The sequence below is a fragment of the Leptopilina heterotoma genome, unplaced genomic scaffold (genome assembly GCF_015476425.1).
Source record: "Leptopilina heterotoma isolate Lh14 unplaced genomic scaffold, ASM1547642v1 Lhet_24, whole genome shotgun sequence".
In the NCBI taxonomy this organism is placed as follows: Eukaryota; Metazoa; Arthropoda; class Insecta; order Hymenoptera; family Figitidae; genus Leptopilina; species Leptopilina heterotoma.
The window spans coordinates 3,649,135-3,664,533 of record NW_025110956.1 but is presented as its reverse complement, the minus strand read 5'-3'; the positions used below and the strand labels follow the sequence as shown (position 1 = coordinate 3,664,533).

Genomic DNA, 15,399 nt, shown 5'->3' with positions numbered 1-15,399 from the left:
TTTTCAAGTTTACCACGTGCTACATAACCTACTTTCTGTACCGGTAATATGATGTCTAAAGGCGCGTATTATCTAGTTCGAAAAAGTGTACTGTTTGTAAACAATCTGTCAATGAGACAGTTTTTTGCAAAGTTTGCAATTCGCCTTATCATCCAGGCTGTGCTATTCGTGTTACAAAGCTGGAAAATGGTGATACACGAAGTGTTGTAAACCACGTTCTCCTTTGCTTACGACTCAGTCAGAGCCGAACACGGCTGTTATGAATAAAGATGGTGTTAAGTAAATTCTTCAGAAGGCTATTGATGGACTCCAAAAAGAATTAAATTGAAACTTTTCATCTTTATCTGCGTCCATGAAGGAGTTGCCATGGAAGGTAGAAACAGCAACTTAAAAAATTAATGAAGCAATTGCAACGGTCAACGAGCATTCATCAGAATCACTGCAATTGGAAGTACTCTACGCAATCTAGATATCAATAACATATCTAGCCAATGCACGAATGAGATTCAAAATGACTATCTAGATCAGGTAGCTTAATTCTTTTTAATCTGAAAGAAGACGCGACCCTAACAAAACTGTTTTAAACAATATATGTAAACTTCCATAAATTTTCACCACCTGAACTCCTAAACCGTTCCAGATCATTTAGAATTGGTTCGCTTGTATAGATCCAATCTCGGCCTCGTTCAATAAAAATTATTTGCAATTCTGTGGAATGCGAAAGGGCTCTACACAAATCATTTATGGAGGCAAAAAAGGAGGAATTTCGACCACTTTTACAAGGAATGAAGCTTGCATGGGACATGACAACATTACAACAGGAGGAATTATTACGGCAAAAGGCGGCAAAAGCAAACATTCGAATTAGAGTTCGTTACAGTTCGACTAAGTGCTTCGTCACAGATTAAAGCCCTTCTCTTGTCATACCGGCATCATCAATTAATAGAGCTATTCGGGTGGGGTATTCCCACTTCTTTCACATTCTTCCTCTTTTACGCATAATCTTTAATAGAAACCATCTCCTCAATTCTTGATTTATTTGAATTTATTACAATTTCTTTCTAAAGAATTTTGACAATCCAAACATATGGCAATTGTGATCTAACTTTTGTTTCAGAAATGTACTGCCCAGGCACAACAACAGGCAGCCAAGCCACTTCTTGTGGATTTGGCAGTCGTGGAGGTGCTGTTAGCTTAATCCGAGCTCTTGGAGTCCTTGTGTGTGAAGGAAGAATCCAGGGCCCTCCTCGTGGATACAAAGAGGGTCCACATTGTGCAGCCCCTATGCAAATTACTCCCAATGATCATGTCTGTGAAAAAGAAAACTACTTGGTAACTAATACTATTATACAAATGAACTTCATATTATATGTTATAATAAAAAAACGAAAACAAAACCAGAATAAACAAAGTCGGAAAACTACACTTTTTCATGGTCTAGACTATATAAAATATGGCAAATGAAGTAGGAAATCCAGTTAGTTACCTAAACAGTACATAATATTCGATATTTGCTACAAAATACACTGCAAGCCCGATCAGCGGTCACCCGATCAGTGGTCACTTGTTTACGTCGTTTGTAGATGGTGCGAGCGAGGGGCAAAGAGGGAGTCGAAAAGTTGTGGCAGTAGCGTATACATTAAAGACGCTCTGGCCCCTTAAAAAAAAATTCAGTAGTCAAGTAATGGTAACCCATCACAAAACAGTTCGTACGGTCCTATATGTTTACGCCCGATCAGCGGTCAAGCACTCCCGGAGCTGACCGCTGATCGGGCTTGCAGTGTATAAATAAATACCCTTTGAGTCACGCATTTTTTTATCATCAAAATCTATTTTCATTTTCGTATATTTAGTCGATTTTCAATTTTTATGTCCGCCATTTTGAATTTTTAAAAACTAATCACAGATTCGTATTCAGCGGCCCTAAAAACCCCCGAATAACGAATTTCAAGTGAATTGCAGGGTGGCCACATGTCAGTAAAGTCAGGGAAATGTCAGGAAAAATAATTTCTTGTCAGTAAAGTCAGGGAAATGTCAAGAAAAATTTTTTTGTCAGGGCAATTAAAGAAATTAAGACGGTCATGCAATACATTTTTTGTTCTAAACAAAAAAATTTTTGTCAGGGAAATTTATAATTTTTAATTTTCATGTCCGCCATATTAAAATCGCCATTTTGAATTTTCGAAAAATAACCTCAGATTTGTATTCAGCTACCCCAAAAACTCCCGAGTAACTTTGTTTTTAATAGAATATAATTTTCTCTAAAAATATTTATATTTAAAAAATATTATGTACATAATGAAGTAATTTATTGCTAATAATTATAGTGAAAATTTATAAAAAAATTTAAAAAATTAGTTTAGGATAGAAAAAAATTAACATCTCAATAGTTAAAAGGTTCACTAGAAAATGATTTTTTTTTGTTATCCATTTGTTTATAATGATTTTATTATTAACAAATTGTGGTTCAGTAATTTTTTTAGACTTGTTAATGTATAAGGAACATGCCAAAATGAAAATATTCTTTAATCCATTAATAAATATGAAATAGAAATGCAAAAAACTGCGAAAGAATAGGTGGGTCGAAGTGACAATTTGCTAGTGACACAATGAATATCTTGTAGCAGGCATCGAATAGCTAAGGTACAATAACCTATTTAATAAATTTAAAAAAAGATGTTTTTCCGTCTTAGTATCAGTTTTTCCCATCATTTTTTACAAGGAAGATTCCAATAAGAGTTTGGAATTATTCTGGAATTTCAATTGTGGAATTTGCCGTACTTACGTTAAAAACATTTGTTTTAATTTATCTTTTTATCTAAATAACCTTCAGATACTTTGTCGACTTGGAAAATAAAATGTTGCTTCTCTAAAGTATCACATTTACATTCATTTAATTCTATTATTCACTTTGATGGAATTTATAACGTTTATGGCCAACAGTTGTTATATGAAAATTAATAAAATAATATGCAAATTGTTATAAATTTTTGTCTTAAAAGATTTAATAAAAAACATTGTAAACTGCACCGACATTGTATAGCCGCGTAGATGGAAAAATTTATTTCCTTAATGAATATGAAACAAAAGGATTTAGAGTTAACATACATAAAACTTGTACTTAATTTTTTTTCTTGACATTTCGCTCATCTGAGCTACATATACGTATAAATTTCAAATTAAACTTGAAGAAAATGACACGTGCCAGATCTTTCTTGGATTATATTCAAAAATATCATTAGGAATGAAAGCTAAGGCAATTGAAATTAAAAGAATGTTTATTATGAAACAATTTTAACATTTACATTTCATACTCTTTGTTATATTTATATTTACTTTCTTAGCGAATTTTTCTCATTAATCAATGTATAAATTAAGAAAAAATTAACATTTACATTTATTTCAGTGTGAACGATATGAAATATTAATCAAGGAAATCGAAGATAGAATAACAATCGGTGTATTTTTGTGCGTGGAGGTATTATTATGCAGCGATTGTCCTTGTGGACTATTGAAGACTACTAGCAAAAATCCACTACTATCAGTTAATTCTAAATCACCATGGCAATGTTCGTCGGAAGTTCTTCTCGAGTATTGGTGCATAGGAACAACCAGCAGCAAGTAAGGAATCGCCCGAATTTTTCCATAACGTGCTGCAATAATTTAAAAAATTTTGAAGTTTGTTTTTTCAACCAATCGTGTTTTAAACTTTTTCGTTTTCGATGTATCCCATTGAGTTTTATTTTAGTATTTGAAATAAAATATTTTTGCACTTTTTTACAGTACTCAAGAGACGATGAATTCGCAAGGTTTATATCAAGCTGTCCGTTCACGGCTGCACTTCAGTCAGGTGGCTGCATGGTGGTCACGAAGTAATGGTTCCAATCCAGTCTACGTTGCTACCAGGGTTGTCCCATACTACGAAGATCACCTGAGGAAATTTCGAGAACACCCAGTAGAACATACTTTTCCGTTAGCAAGTAGTGGGGATGGAAATTCTATCAAAGTATGAACAACATTTTTTTTAGATTTATATATTTAGACAATCAACTGACACGAAGCGGTACACATTGCAAATTATTTTCATGGAAAGAGGCAAGACACAGAATCATTTTGAGTTCCTTTTTACACTCACTGATATCCTCTTTCGACATCAAATAAATGGAATTGAATCTAAACAGATTTAAATTTAATAAAGTATTTCTCTTTAGGAGTACTACTCTTTAGTCATGTTCATAGAATGATGCATTCATGCCAAAGTGGAAAGTATTTTCTTAATCTCAAAAGATGCTCTGGGCTTTTTAATAATCGTGTCTATTTACGTGGAAAAAATGTGAAACATGGAAAAGAAACTTTTTTACGTTATACTACTATTTGGGTACTTTTTTAGATTTCAGCCACTAACAGCTACTAGTTCTGTCTTTTTTTGAGAATTTCCACTAATTTAAATTCGCTAATACTAGAAATCAAAAAACTATTCTCAAAAATTATAATCAAATTCTTTAAAACGATTCAATTATTTTCATAAATTTTCGCAAAAGAATTCAATTATTTAAAAAAAATTGATAAATCCATCCAAACTAATCGAAAAACAGGGTGGCCGCTGGACCGGGAAACCGGGAAATGACAGGGAATTTTGATCTTGACCGGGATTTTGGAAATTTTTTTTTAAAAACACACATTATTTTGTGAGAAAAAAATAGAAATATTTATTTTAGGACTTATTAATTATATTTCATTAAAAAAGATTGAATAATCTTCTATAACGTCTATTTATTTTGTCAGGGAATTTTATGAAAAGTACTATAAAAATATTCAATTATTTCTAGAATTTATAAGAAAATTATGAATTTTGTTGTCCAACGTAACAGACTTAGAAAAAGAAAATATTAAATTTAATTTTAAATTCTTTCTATTTCTAACAATAATGAAACAAAATATAATTTTAATTAAATTTGTCAAAAAAATTTTAAAGAGAAAAAATTTCACATCCTATAAAATAGTAAAAATTAAATCAATTTAAAAATTTGAACTAATTAGAACAAAAGTGATAAGAAATTTATAAAAATTAAGTTTTAAATAATAAATAAAGTTAATAAAAATAAATAAAATTTTTTTTCTTAGAAAATAAATTTTTAAAAAACCGTATTTTGCATTAATATCAATTAGTTTTTTTTTATAATTATTGATAAGCAAATTTTTCTATATTTTAGAATGTTAAATTAATATTATTATAGATTGAATTTTAAAAAGTTTCAAATTGAAGTTTTAGAAAAGTTGAATTTTAAAAGATTTTAATTAAAAATTCTGAATAAGTTAGTTTTTTGAAATATTTTTATTCACATTTTTTCAAATTACATAGTTATGTTTTTAAATATGTAATATTTCATTGAAAAAATTTCAAATTATTCAAAATTTCATCAAAATTGTCTTGTAAAGAAGTGGATTTTAGAAATATTTTAGTTAAAATTTCTAGAAAATAATTGAATTGAAATTTTGAAACTAATTTTTAATAAGTTACAGTAGCAATTCTTAAAAATTATTCAAATTTAAAGGATTTGAAATTTGAATACCTATATGGAAAAAAAAATGGATAATAATTAAATATTTGTTTCAAAAAATCTATTTAAGTTCAAAATTATTTTTAGTATTAAAGATATTCCAAAAAAATGTATTATAAACATATTTTGGAGTTTCAATTATTTTTAGAGTAAACTAAAATATTTTTAGGGTTTGGGAAAAAGTCAAAGTTTTGTCTAAAAATCAGAAAATTCTTTCAATCTTTCATGGAATAATTTATTTTTAGAGTTAGTTTTTATGACCGGGAAAAATAATTTATGACCGGGAAATGACCGTGAATTTTTTTTTATTAAAAAAGTGCCCACCCTGAAAAATTCAATTATTTTCATAAATAAAGTTTTCCACAAGAATTCAATTATTTAAAAAAAATGATCATTATATTTATTAAATTTCAAAAAAATTAATTAGGTATTTAAATAACAATGTTTATAAGATTCTTATGAAGAATTCAATTATTTTCAAAAATAACAAATTTTTTCACAGAAATTCAATTCTTTTTAAACATTTTAATAAAATTTTTCGCAATAATTCAATTATTTTCATAAATAATAAATTTCTTCTCAACAATTCAATTATTTTTGAAAATTTTAATAAAATTCTTTGCAACTATTCAATTATTTTTATAAATAATAAAATTCATCGCAGGATTTCAATTATTTTTCATACAATTTTACAGGAATTGCTCAAAAAATGTAATTATTCTTAAAAATTCAATTTCAATTCTTCGAAAAAATCAATTATTTAATAAAATGTTTTTTTTAAATTCTTTGGAAGATTTCAATTATTTACAAAAATATTGGAATTTTTCACAGGAATTTAATTATTTTCAAATATTATTTTAGTAAAATTGTTCGAAAGAAATCAATTATTTTAAATACAATTTTAATTTCATTTTTTTGAAATAATTCAATTATTCTTTTAGATTTTAATAAAATTTTTCCCAAGAATTCAATTATTTTCATAAATAATTCTTCAAAAGAATTCAATTATTAAAGATAAATAACAAAATTATTCCCGAAAATTCAATTATTTTCAGGCATTTTAATAAAATTGTTTGAAAAATTTAATTATTTTCATAAATAACAATATTCATCACAAGGATTTAATTATTTTTAAAAATTCTAATAAAATTGTTCTCAAGAATTCAATTATATTCATAAATAATAAAATGTTTTTTAGGAATTCAATTATTTTCAGAAAAATTTTTTGTAAAAATCTTCGTAAGAATTCAATTCTTTTCATGAATAATAAAAAATTTTCAGGAATTCAATTATTTAAATTAGAATTTGCATAAAATTAGTCGAAAGAAATGAGTTACTTAAAATTTTTTATAAAATTCTTCGCAAAAATTAAATTATTTTTATACATATTTAAATTCTTTTATGAATAATAAAATTCGTCTTGAATTTATTAGCAGGATAGGGAAGAAGGAAATATTTTTGATGAAAATTAGGAAAAAGCCAGGAATTTACAACTTTAAAATATATGCGAATGGAAGAAATATCGCTTAAAAAGTGCCTAATCATTAAATCACTCAAAAATCGTTATTCGGTTTTTTTAAAATATTCAAAATGGCGGTTCCAAGATGGTGGATGCAAAGTTAAAAGTTTATCGAATTCACTCAATATTAGTTAACTTGGGGGTTTTTGGGGTCGTTTTTAAAAAATTCAAAATGTCCAAAATTTTAATTTTGTCGACGGTCATTTTAGATCCGCCATTTTCAGTTTTTTAAAAACGTCATCGGATTCGTAATCAGCGACCCCAAAAACCCCCGAGTAATGACTTTTGGTGAATCTGGAAAGTTTTTTAATTTTTTGAAGCTAGACGTGTATATTATTTGCTATTAAAAATTTCTTTCTAACTAAAACGTTCCTTAAACTTATCTCCTAGATCAACAAACGGCAGTGAGTACAACTTTACCACACACACTCTGTTTTCCTCATTCCTCCTTTTGTTCTTGATCTTCAATACTTTTTATTGCTTTTGTTTTCTTAACAATAGGATCATCTCTTGGGTGGTGTCTTGCCTTTATTCTACAAATAATCTTAAGCTGAAGTGCGCACTGCTCTTGGGACAAATTTATTCATTATTATTTTCTTAGTAACTCAGTTTGCTTGACGTTAAATTTTATTAAATAAGGAATCTGAATTTAATGAAACTTGACATTATTTACAATTATAGGTCACTGTTTGGGCATTGCCACGCATGGAAGATGTTCCTGTTCTAATTTGCCCGCTTCATCCAACGAAAGAAACTGAGGATGACGTAGCTCGAGCACTGACACCGACAAAAATTATTCCAATTCCTTCCATCTCTCACACACCTGATGTTTTGGTTTTGCCCGGTAATATAAAAATTTGTCAATGTGCAGATCATTCTATAGTCCTTACCTGATAGTCGTAGTGAAAATTTTCTTTGCCGTACATTTTTAGGAGCGACTGCTTAAGAAAAATAACCAGACTAATCATTTTCTGGTTACTTAAATTTCTCTTCTAATTTAATAGAACTTTTTAAATGTATTCTAAATGTAAAGTGCTCGAGCACAAGATCTGCATGAAGAATTTGTTTATGAAGAAGGCTCCTGTTATGCACGTAAGTCATTTGATTATTAGTCTTGATATTAAATGCAAAATAGTTAATACATTCTTGTTAAATGAAAATATATATAAAGAAAATTGATTTTTCTTCAACAGTGCTCCTAGAATTTCTAGTAATTTCTAGTCTTTTGTAGTTAATTAACCATTTGAGCAGCATGGCAGATGTGGAAAAAAACACAAAAATTACGTTGCTATTCGAGAGGAAATATGAAAATGTTTTTTGTTTAAAAACTTAGTATTTGTGTTTTAAGGCCGAGGAACAAAAAGATAAAACGACTTTTTAAATGTTTCAAATAGTTTTTGATGCGTAAAATATCCATAATTACACTGGTCGACAATTTGGCTTTTTTTGCTACAAGAGTAAATGATGACGATTCTTATAAAATTTTTGCCTTAGATTACGAATTTATAAGGAAAATTTTCCCATCACGTCTCAATATAGATAAAAACGGGGTCAAAGTGTCAAAAAATCGCATTTTTGTCACTTTTTGAAGTGAAAAAAAGAATAGTGCTTAAAAAAGTGCCCAAAATGCGATTTTTTGACACTTTGACCTGGTTTTTTTCAAAACTGAAACGTGATGGCAAAATTTGACTTACATATTCGTAATCAAGGGCAAATTTGATTTTCTGCTTCTAAAGACGATTTAATTCGCCTGAAACATTTAAAACGTCTAAGAAATCGTTTTATCTTATCTTTATAACCGAATCAAGTGCTTCATGATCTCAAAAAAATATAAATACTGAGTTTTCATACAATAAATATGTTAGGCTCAAAAAAAGTGCTCAAAACGCGTTGTGGTAATTTGAAAAGGTCCACAACGCGAAATTCGCTTTGTGGCTGCTACAATATTCGGCCATAACGCATTGTGGTAATTAAAAAATGCCACAATGCGTTCTGGATTCTTTTATATTTGCCATTACGCGTTTTGGTAATTCAGAAAAATCATAACACATTTTGTTGCTTGCAAACAACGTGTATACTGATTACCTGTCTTATTATTTGATACGTCTTAATTAATCAATTTTCTATTATAAGTATGTCATTAGCCTCTACGATTATAATACCTTTGAAATTTTCTTTATTCAATGAATAGTTACAGTAGTAAAATTTCCACATCGGTGATTGATAAAGTAGATTTAATTTAAAATCTTTGTAGTCTTTGTGTAATATTTATACTGTGACATTTATATAATTTAAAAAGCTGTGCAGGATTTTAACAATAATATTAATAACTCATAATGGATAATAAAGAGGCAATATTTTTTGGGAAATTAAGTGAATTGATGAAGAATAGCACGGTACGATATTTATTATTTTTATATAAATTAAGTAAGTAAAAATAAAACAATGAAAAAATATAGATCAAAGTAAAAAATAATAAAGTACAAATGTTTATGTTTAAAGTTAATTTCGGGTATTTATAGTTTAAATTATTTGTAATTAAAATTATATGTTATTTGCTAAAAAAATACTACAGTTATTTATTTCTTATCATTTCTAAACTACCAAAACGCGTAATGGCAAATATAAAAGAATCCAGAACGCATTGTGGCATTTCTTAATTACCACAATGCGTTGTGGCCGAATATTGTAGCAGCCACAAAGCGAATTTCGCGTTGTGGACTATATTTTCGCTCAATGAGCGTTTTCCGACTTTAAGCCTAACAAATATACTTACAGACTTTGTAATTTGCTTTTAAATAGCAACGTCATTTTATCGTTTTTGCTGCTTCTTACCTTCACGCTCGACGCCAAATAAATGTCATGTTACTCAAGTGGTTAACAACAAAATTTTCATTTTTCATCACTAGCTTTCTTTTTATTTAGAAATAATTCTATAAACTATTTTCACATTAATTTACAGTAAGATTTTTAAGGATTAAGTTATGATCACAGATCATCTGTAGTATAGATACATTGAGAAGAGTACAGGACATACATACGATTATGTGATAAAGACAGTTGAATTTTGTTTTCTTTTTTTTAATTATCGTTGTGCAAGTTTGACGGGTTGTAATTTCTAGAAATATTATAAGAGAAATTTTAAATTCATAAACATATAGGAAATATGCAACTTTAAAAATTTTTAATATTTTTTTTGAAACCGTATTGTTTATAAAAAGACAAATTTTACAGTAAATAATTTTTGAAAAAAAATTATTCAATACTTTGTTGATATTAAAGAAAAAAATGTCTTTTGCGGTGATAGGTACTCTGTGAGTTTCAAAATGGGTTCTGCAGAACTTTTTGAGAAACAAATAAAAATATACAATGCTGTGAGTGACATTTTTAGTTTTATATCATTTTTAACCTGTAAAAAATTAGTTTCGGTGTTTATTTATTTACATTTTTTCTATTTTTCGAAAAATGGTAGATTTTGCGAAAATAGAAAAAAGAAAATAAATAAACACGAAAAACTAATTTTTACAGGTCAAAAATTAGGTACTTGAGATTTTATTATTTTTCCATAGGCAATAAAATTTTTCAAAAGATTCAAATTCAAACCTTTTTGAAATTAAACAACTTGTAAAAAATTGTTATAAAACATAAAGAAATCGATCACTCCGAGTCAAAGACTCGGAGCAATCGATGTCTTCATGTTTTATAATAATTAAAGATGACCAAGTGATAAAATTATTATTTTATATTATAAGACTTTATAAAAAAAAAATTTTAATTATGTTTTTTGAAAATAATTGATTTATTGAGAGGAAATTTATAAAACTTTAGTAAGTAATTGAATTTTGCAAAAGAATTTTGATATTTACAAAGATAATTGAAATTTTGAGGAGAATTTAAAAAAAATTCTGAAAATAATTGAATTTCTGCGAAGAATTAAATTTTGCAATGAATTTTATCAGAACTTTTGAAAATAATTAAATTTCCAGGATGAATTTGATTATTTATAAAGATAATGATAATTTTAACGAGAAATTTAAAAAAAAATTTTAAAATAATTGAATTCCTGTGAAGAATTTTATTACTTTTGAAAATAATTTAATTTCAGAGAAGAATTTTATTATTTAAAACGATATTTGAAATTTTTACAAGAATGTTATTAAAAATTTTTTTAAATAATTGAATTTTAAAGGAAGAATTTTATTATTTATAAAAATAATTGACATTTTAAAGAGAATTATTAAAAAAATGTTAAACATACCTAATTACAATTTTGTTATGAATTTTATTAAATTTTATTCCGGATTGTTTGATATTAAAGTATGTGTTGACGAGAAATGTGATTTTTTTACAATTTTGACAATTTCGTGTTTCCTTTTGTCATTGTTCTTAAAATTTCATGCGACTTTTTTCCGTCTTTTCGGAAATTTAATGCGACTTTTTGTGACTTTTGTTGTGAATTTATCCGACTAAAGCGACTTTTTTTTAATCTTAAAGAAGATCCGAGCCCTGCCTGTAAAGAATTAGTTTTCGTGTTTATTTATTTTTTATTTTCACAAAATCCACCATATTTCGAAAAATAGAAAAAATATAAATAAATAAACACGGAAATTAATATTTTAAAGTTTAAAAATTATATAAAACTAAAAATGTTACCCATAGCATTGTACATTTTTAATAAAACGATGAAATAGTCGATCACTCCAAAAAAATAAAGTTTCTTCAAAAGTTAAAAATAAAAAATTTTTTTTAATATAATTTTTTTTAAATTGTTTAGTGTAAAGTTTGCCTTTTTATAAACAATATGAAAAAATTGACCTGAATGCCTCTACCGATATAGGTTTAAAAAAACAATACTAAAAAGTTTCAAAGTTATCTTCTATGTTTATAAATATTTTTCCAAAAAATCTTTTCTACTGTTTTAGTTGCATTTAAAGAGGTCACTCCGTGTGATGGGTTCAAAAAAATCGACAATTTTTTTTATAAATCACATCTACAATATGTTTAGAATATGTGGGTAAAGCGCATTTTTGTAATTTGATGTCCTAAGAAAGTTACAGTACTGAGAAGACTAGGTGCTATCAAGTGAACAATGTATAATATAAACTTTGAATGGCGTTTTTCTCAAAACTGTGTTTTTCAAACTGAGGACCATGATATCTCAGGAACCGAACGGCTTGAATTTAGTCACCTCTGAATTCTGGAAAAATAAGCTGTAGGTAAATGCAACATTTAGAGCATTAATCTGATCACTTGAGAATTGCAATCAATGACGTCAAAAGCCCCTAGAAATCAACATCAAGTGTTATTAAAAATACAATAAATTTTTAAAATTCATTCGCATGAATGATTCATGAAATCGATGGAATATCATTCTGAAAAATGTTAAAGTCATCACTGTCATATTACTACTTGACTAAAAGTCCCTTCACCTTTTCTCATAGAATAGTTGCTAATTAATTTATTTTTCGACAGCTCTTTTGGACGACAGGCTACAAACGCCATGCGACAAATCTGGAAAGCATGACTGTCGATGTGAGGAAGAAGACGGCGGCCCACCTTCACCTTCTGTGCGGCCGAATAGTGAGAGGAAGAGACGCAGGTCACTACCCTGCGGTCCTTCGGAGACATCCGTCTCGTGTATAGCAGTTCATCCGTCCTGTTTGACATCAGTTCAAGAAACTACAACGAGAGAATTTAATGATCATCTTTGCAAATTTAATTATGGAAATACAAAGCTAAAGCCAGAGGTACAAAATGTTGCAGCTGAAGAGAACCCTCAGAAAAGCAGTAGCTCCAGTTTTGATAATTTAGAGCATATTTTTGAAACATTCAGCATTGATGAACAAAATTGGAACGTCGAAAAGAGATACAAATATGCCATTGATAATCCTGATCAATTAAAGGTAACATTCTTTTTAAATTACTTTTTTCAATGTAAATATACAATTTAGTGATTTTCATAATAATTCTTACTTATTCGTATAAATATATTGCACATGTGCATCAAGTTTTAACTCTCACTACTCTCAGTAGAACCATTTTTCGCCACCGCGAAAAAGCTGGACAAAATGACTCACGGATTTACCAAAGACCGTGAAATTTAGACTAAATTATTGTTTCCTCAACTCGGAAGCAATCTTTTTCTTTTGATAATTGTTTATCATGATATCAAAAGGCATTTAAAAAAAATTCAAAGAGGATCCAAGGCGGGGAAAGCAGTGATTTTGAATTTTTTTGTCGTAGATCTTCCAAAAATCCCGGAATTTCAATTAAAAAACAAAAATCACTGCTTTCTTCAATTGGATCATCTTGGAATTCTTTTAAAATGGTTTCTGACATTAAAATCAATTATTAGGTGGATTCCACGTCAGTTCAACACACTAATTTTTATGACTTGTTGGGATTTGGCTGTACTTTTGTAAATTTATTACTTTTATAGTGATAAACAACTCCACCAAATATTTTTTCAAAATTTTGAAAATTACCAAAAATATGGGGGTCAAAATAAGTGAAACCGGCCACTTGAAAAATTTTTATCTCCAATTTTCAAGTTATCTATGATTTTTGGTAGATATATGAGTACACTTTTTCCCCCTAAAATATTTTTCAAAAAATAATTTTATTTTTGAAGTAATCAGGTATTGAAGTTTTGGGTCATTTTATTTTCATTTTATTATTACTTTGAAACAAATAAAGATAATTAAGTAATTTTTTTTTAAATTAAAGCTTAAAGTCTATACTTTAAAGATGAAATAAAGCGATTGCTAAAAAATGAAAATTTATAATTGTTATTAACAATTCTTTTAAACAATTGCAAATTGAAGAATGTTCTCAATGTTTTTGAAAGATTAAATTACGATATATTGATGCGCAAAACTATAAGGATTCATTTAAAAAAAAGAAAAATCAGTAACCTCCAATATTATAGAAATTATGTAAATTTTTCTGACAAAATGCAGGCGAAAATTGACTCAAGTTCCTGGAAAAAGATAAAATTGCAAACGAATAAATAAGATCTTCTTTTGTTTTGTTAGAAACTTCACGCTTTCAAGCGGATTTTTAAGATTAAAAGTCGATTTTCGCCTGCATTTTGGCAGAAAAATCTACACAATTTCTATAATATTGGAGGTTGTTAGAAAAAAATAAAAAACACCGATTTTTAGATATATTGAAATTAAGAATTTGACCTTGAATTTCATGGTCAAATTGAAAGAAAAAAACTTTTTTTTCATCACCAGCTTATAGCCCGTGAAAATCCCTTTAAAAACCACTATTCATACTTTAAAATTGATTAATTTTACTTATCAATGCAATATATTAAATCGAAAAAAAGATATTTTCAAAAAAATCAAAATTTTGAAACTCCATAACTCAAAAAATATTTTATCAAATTAAAAAAAAATTATATTTACACTTCAACTAATAATAGAAAAAATTTAGCAAAGTTTAGAGAAAATTCATTTTTTGACCTGAACAGTTGAGGAATTTTGTCCAATATGTTCGTAACGCTTGCGCTACGATTTATTTTCTTACTCCGAATTCCTTTGAGATCCCAAGATGAAACTTACAGGACATGTAAAGCATATTTGCCCTAACATTTAGTAAAATTTTGGAAAAATAGAAGATGACGTTTTTTCAAAAACGGATTTTTAATTTTTCAAAATTTCAAAAAATAAAATTTTTTGAATTTTTTTTTTTATATTAATTTGAACTTAAAACCAAAGAAATCCTTTTTTTAAAATCCAAAATCGGTTAATTAGAACCAAAGCACTTTAAAAAAAAAAGACAAAAATTTTGAAAATGCCATATTTTTGGTAATTTTCAAAATTTTGAAAAAATATTTGGTGGAGTTGTTTATCACTATAAAATAAAAGTAATAAATTTACAAAAGCACAGCCAAATCCCAACAAAAAAAATTACTTCCGAGGCGAAGAATTATAAATTAAGTTGAAATTCCGAGATTTTTGGAAAATCCGTGATACAAAAAGATTTAAAATTACTAGTTTCCCCGACTTGGATCCTTTTGGAATTTTTTTAAAATGGCTGCTGACATTAAAATAAATAATTATCAAAAGAAAAAAATTACTTCCGAGGTGAGGAAACATTTAGTTGAAATTTTGGAAAATCAGTGAAAAAAAATAAGAACTACTGTTTCCCCATCTTTTTTATTTTAGGGTTTAGAGTGTTTTTCTTGGGTTAAAATTTAAAAATAAACAAATTTTATTAAGAGAAATTTGTATCCTGAACTTTTTAGAGAAAAACTATTTTTTATTTTTTCGTTGAATCAACGTTGATAACTTCAGTTTGATTGACTGAGTG

The 15,399-nt window shown here is 27.5% G+C and overlaps 1 protein-coding gene across 2 annotated transcripts in view; it reads left to right on the top strand.

Moving 5' to 3' along the window:
• The window catches only part of LOC122502845, a 44,284-nt gene that overhangs the window by 16,385 nt on the left and 12,500 nt on the right, over positions 1–15,399 (top strand). For both annotated transcript variants that reach the window (XM_043613134.1, XM_043613135.1), the window contains 5 exons: positions 1,118–1,332; positions 3,407–3,621; positions 3,784–4,006; positions 7,762–7,924; positions 12,553–12,983. In XM_043613134.1, coding sequence (XP_043469069.1) covers positions 1,120–1,332; positions 3,407–3,621; positions 3,784–4,006; positions 7,762–7,924; positions 12,553–12,983 — 1,245 coding nt within the window. In that variant the 5' untranslated portion in view covers positions 1,118–1,119. The remainder of the gene's footprint in view (positions 1–1,117; positions 1,333–3,406; positions 3,622–3,783; positions 4,007–7,761; positions 7,925–12,552; positions 12,984–15,399) is intronic.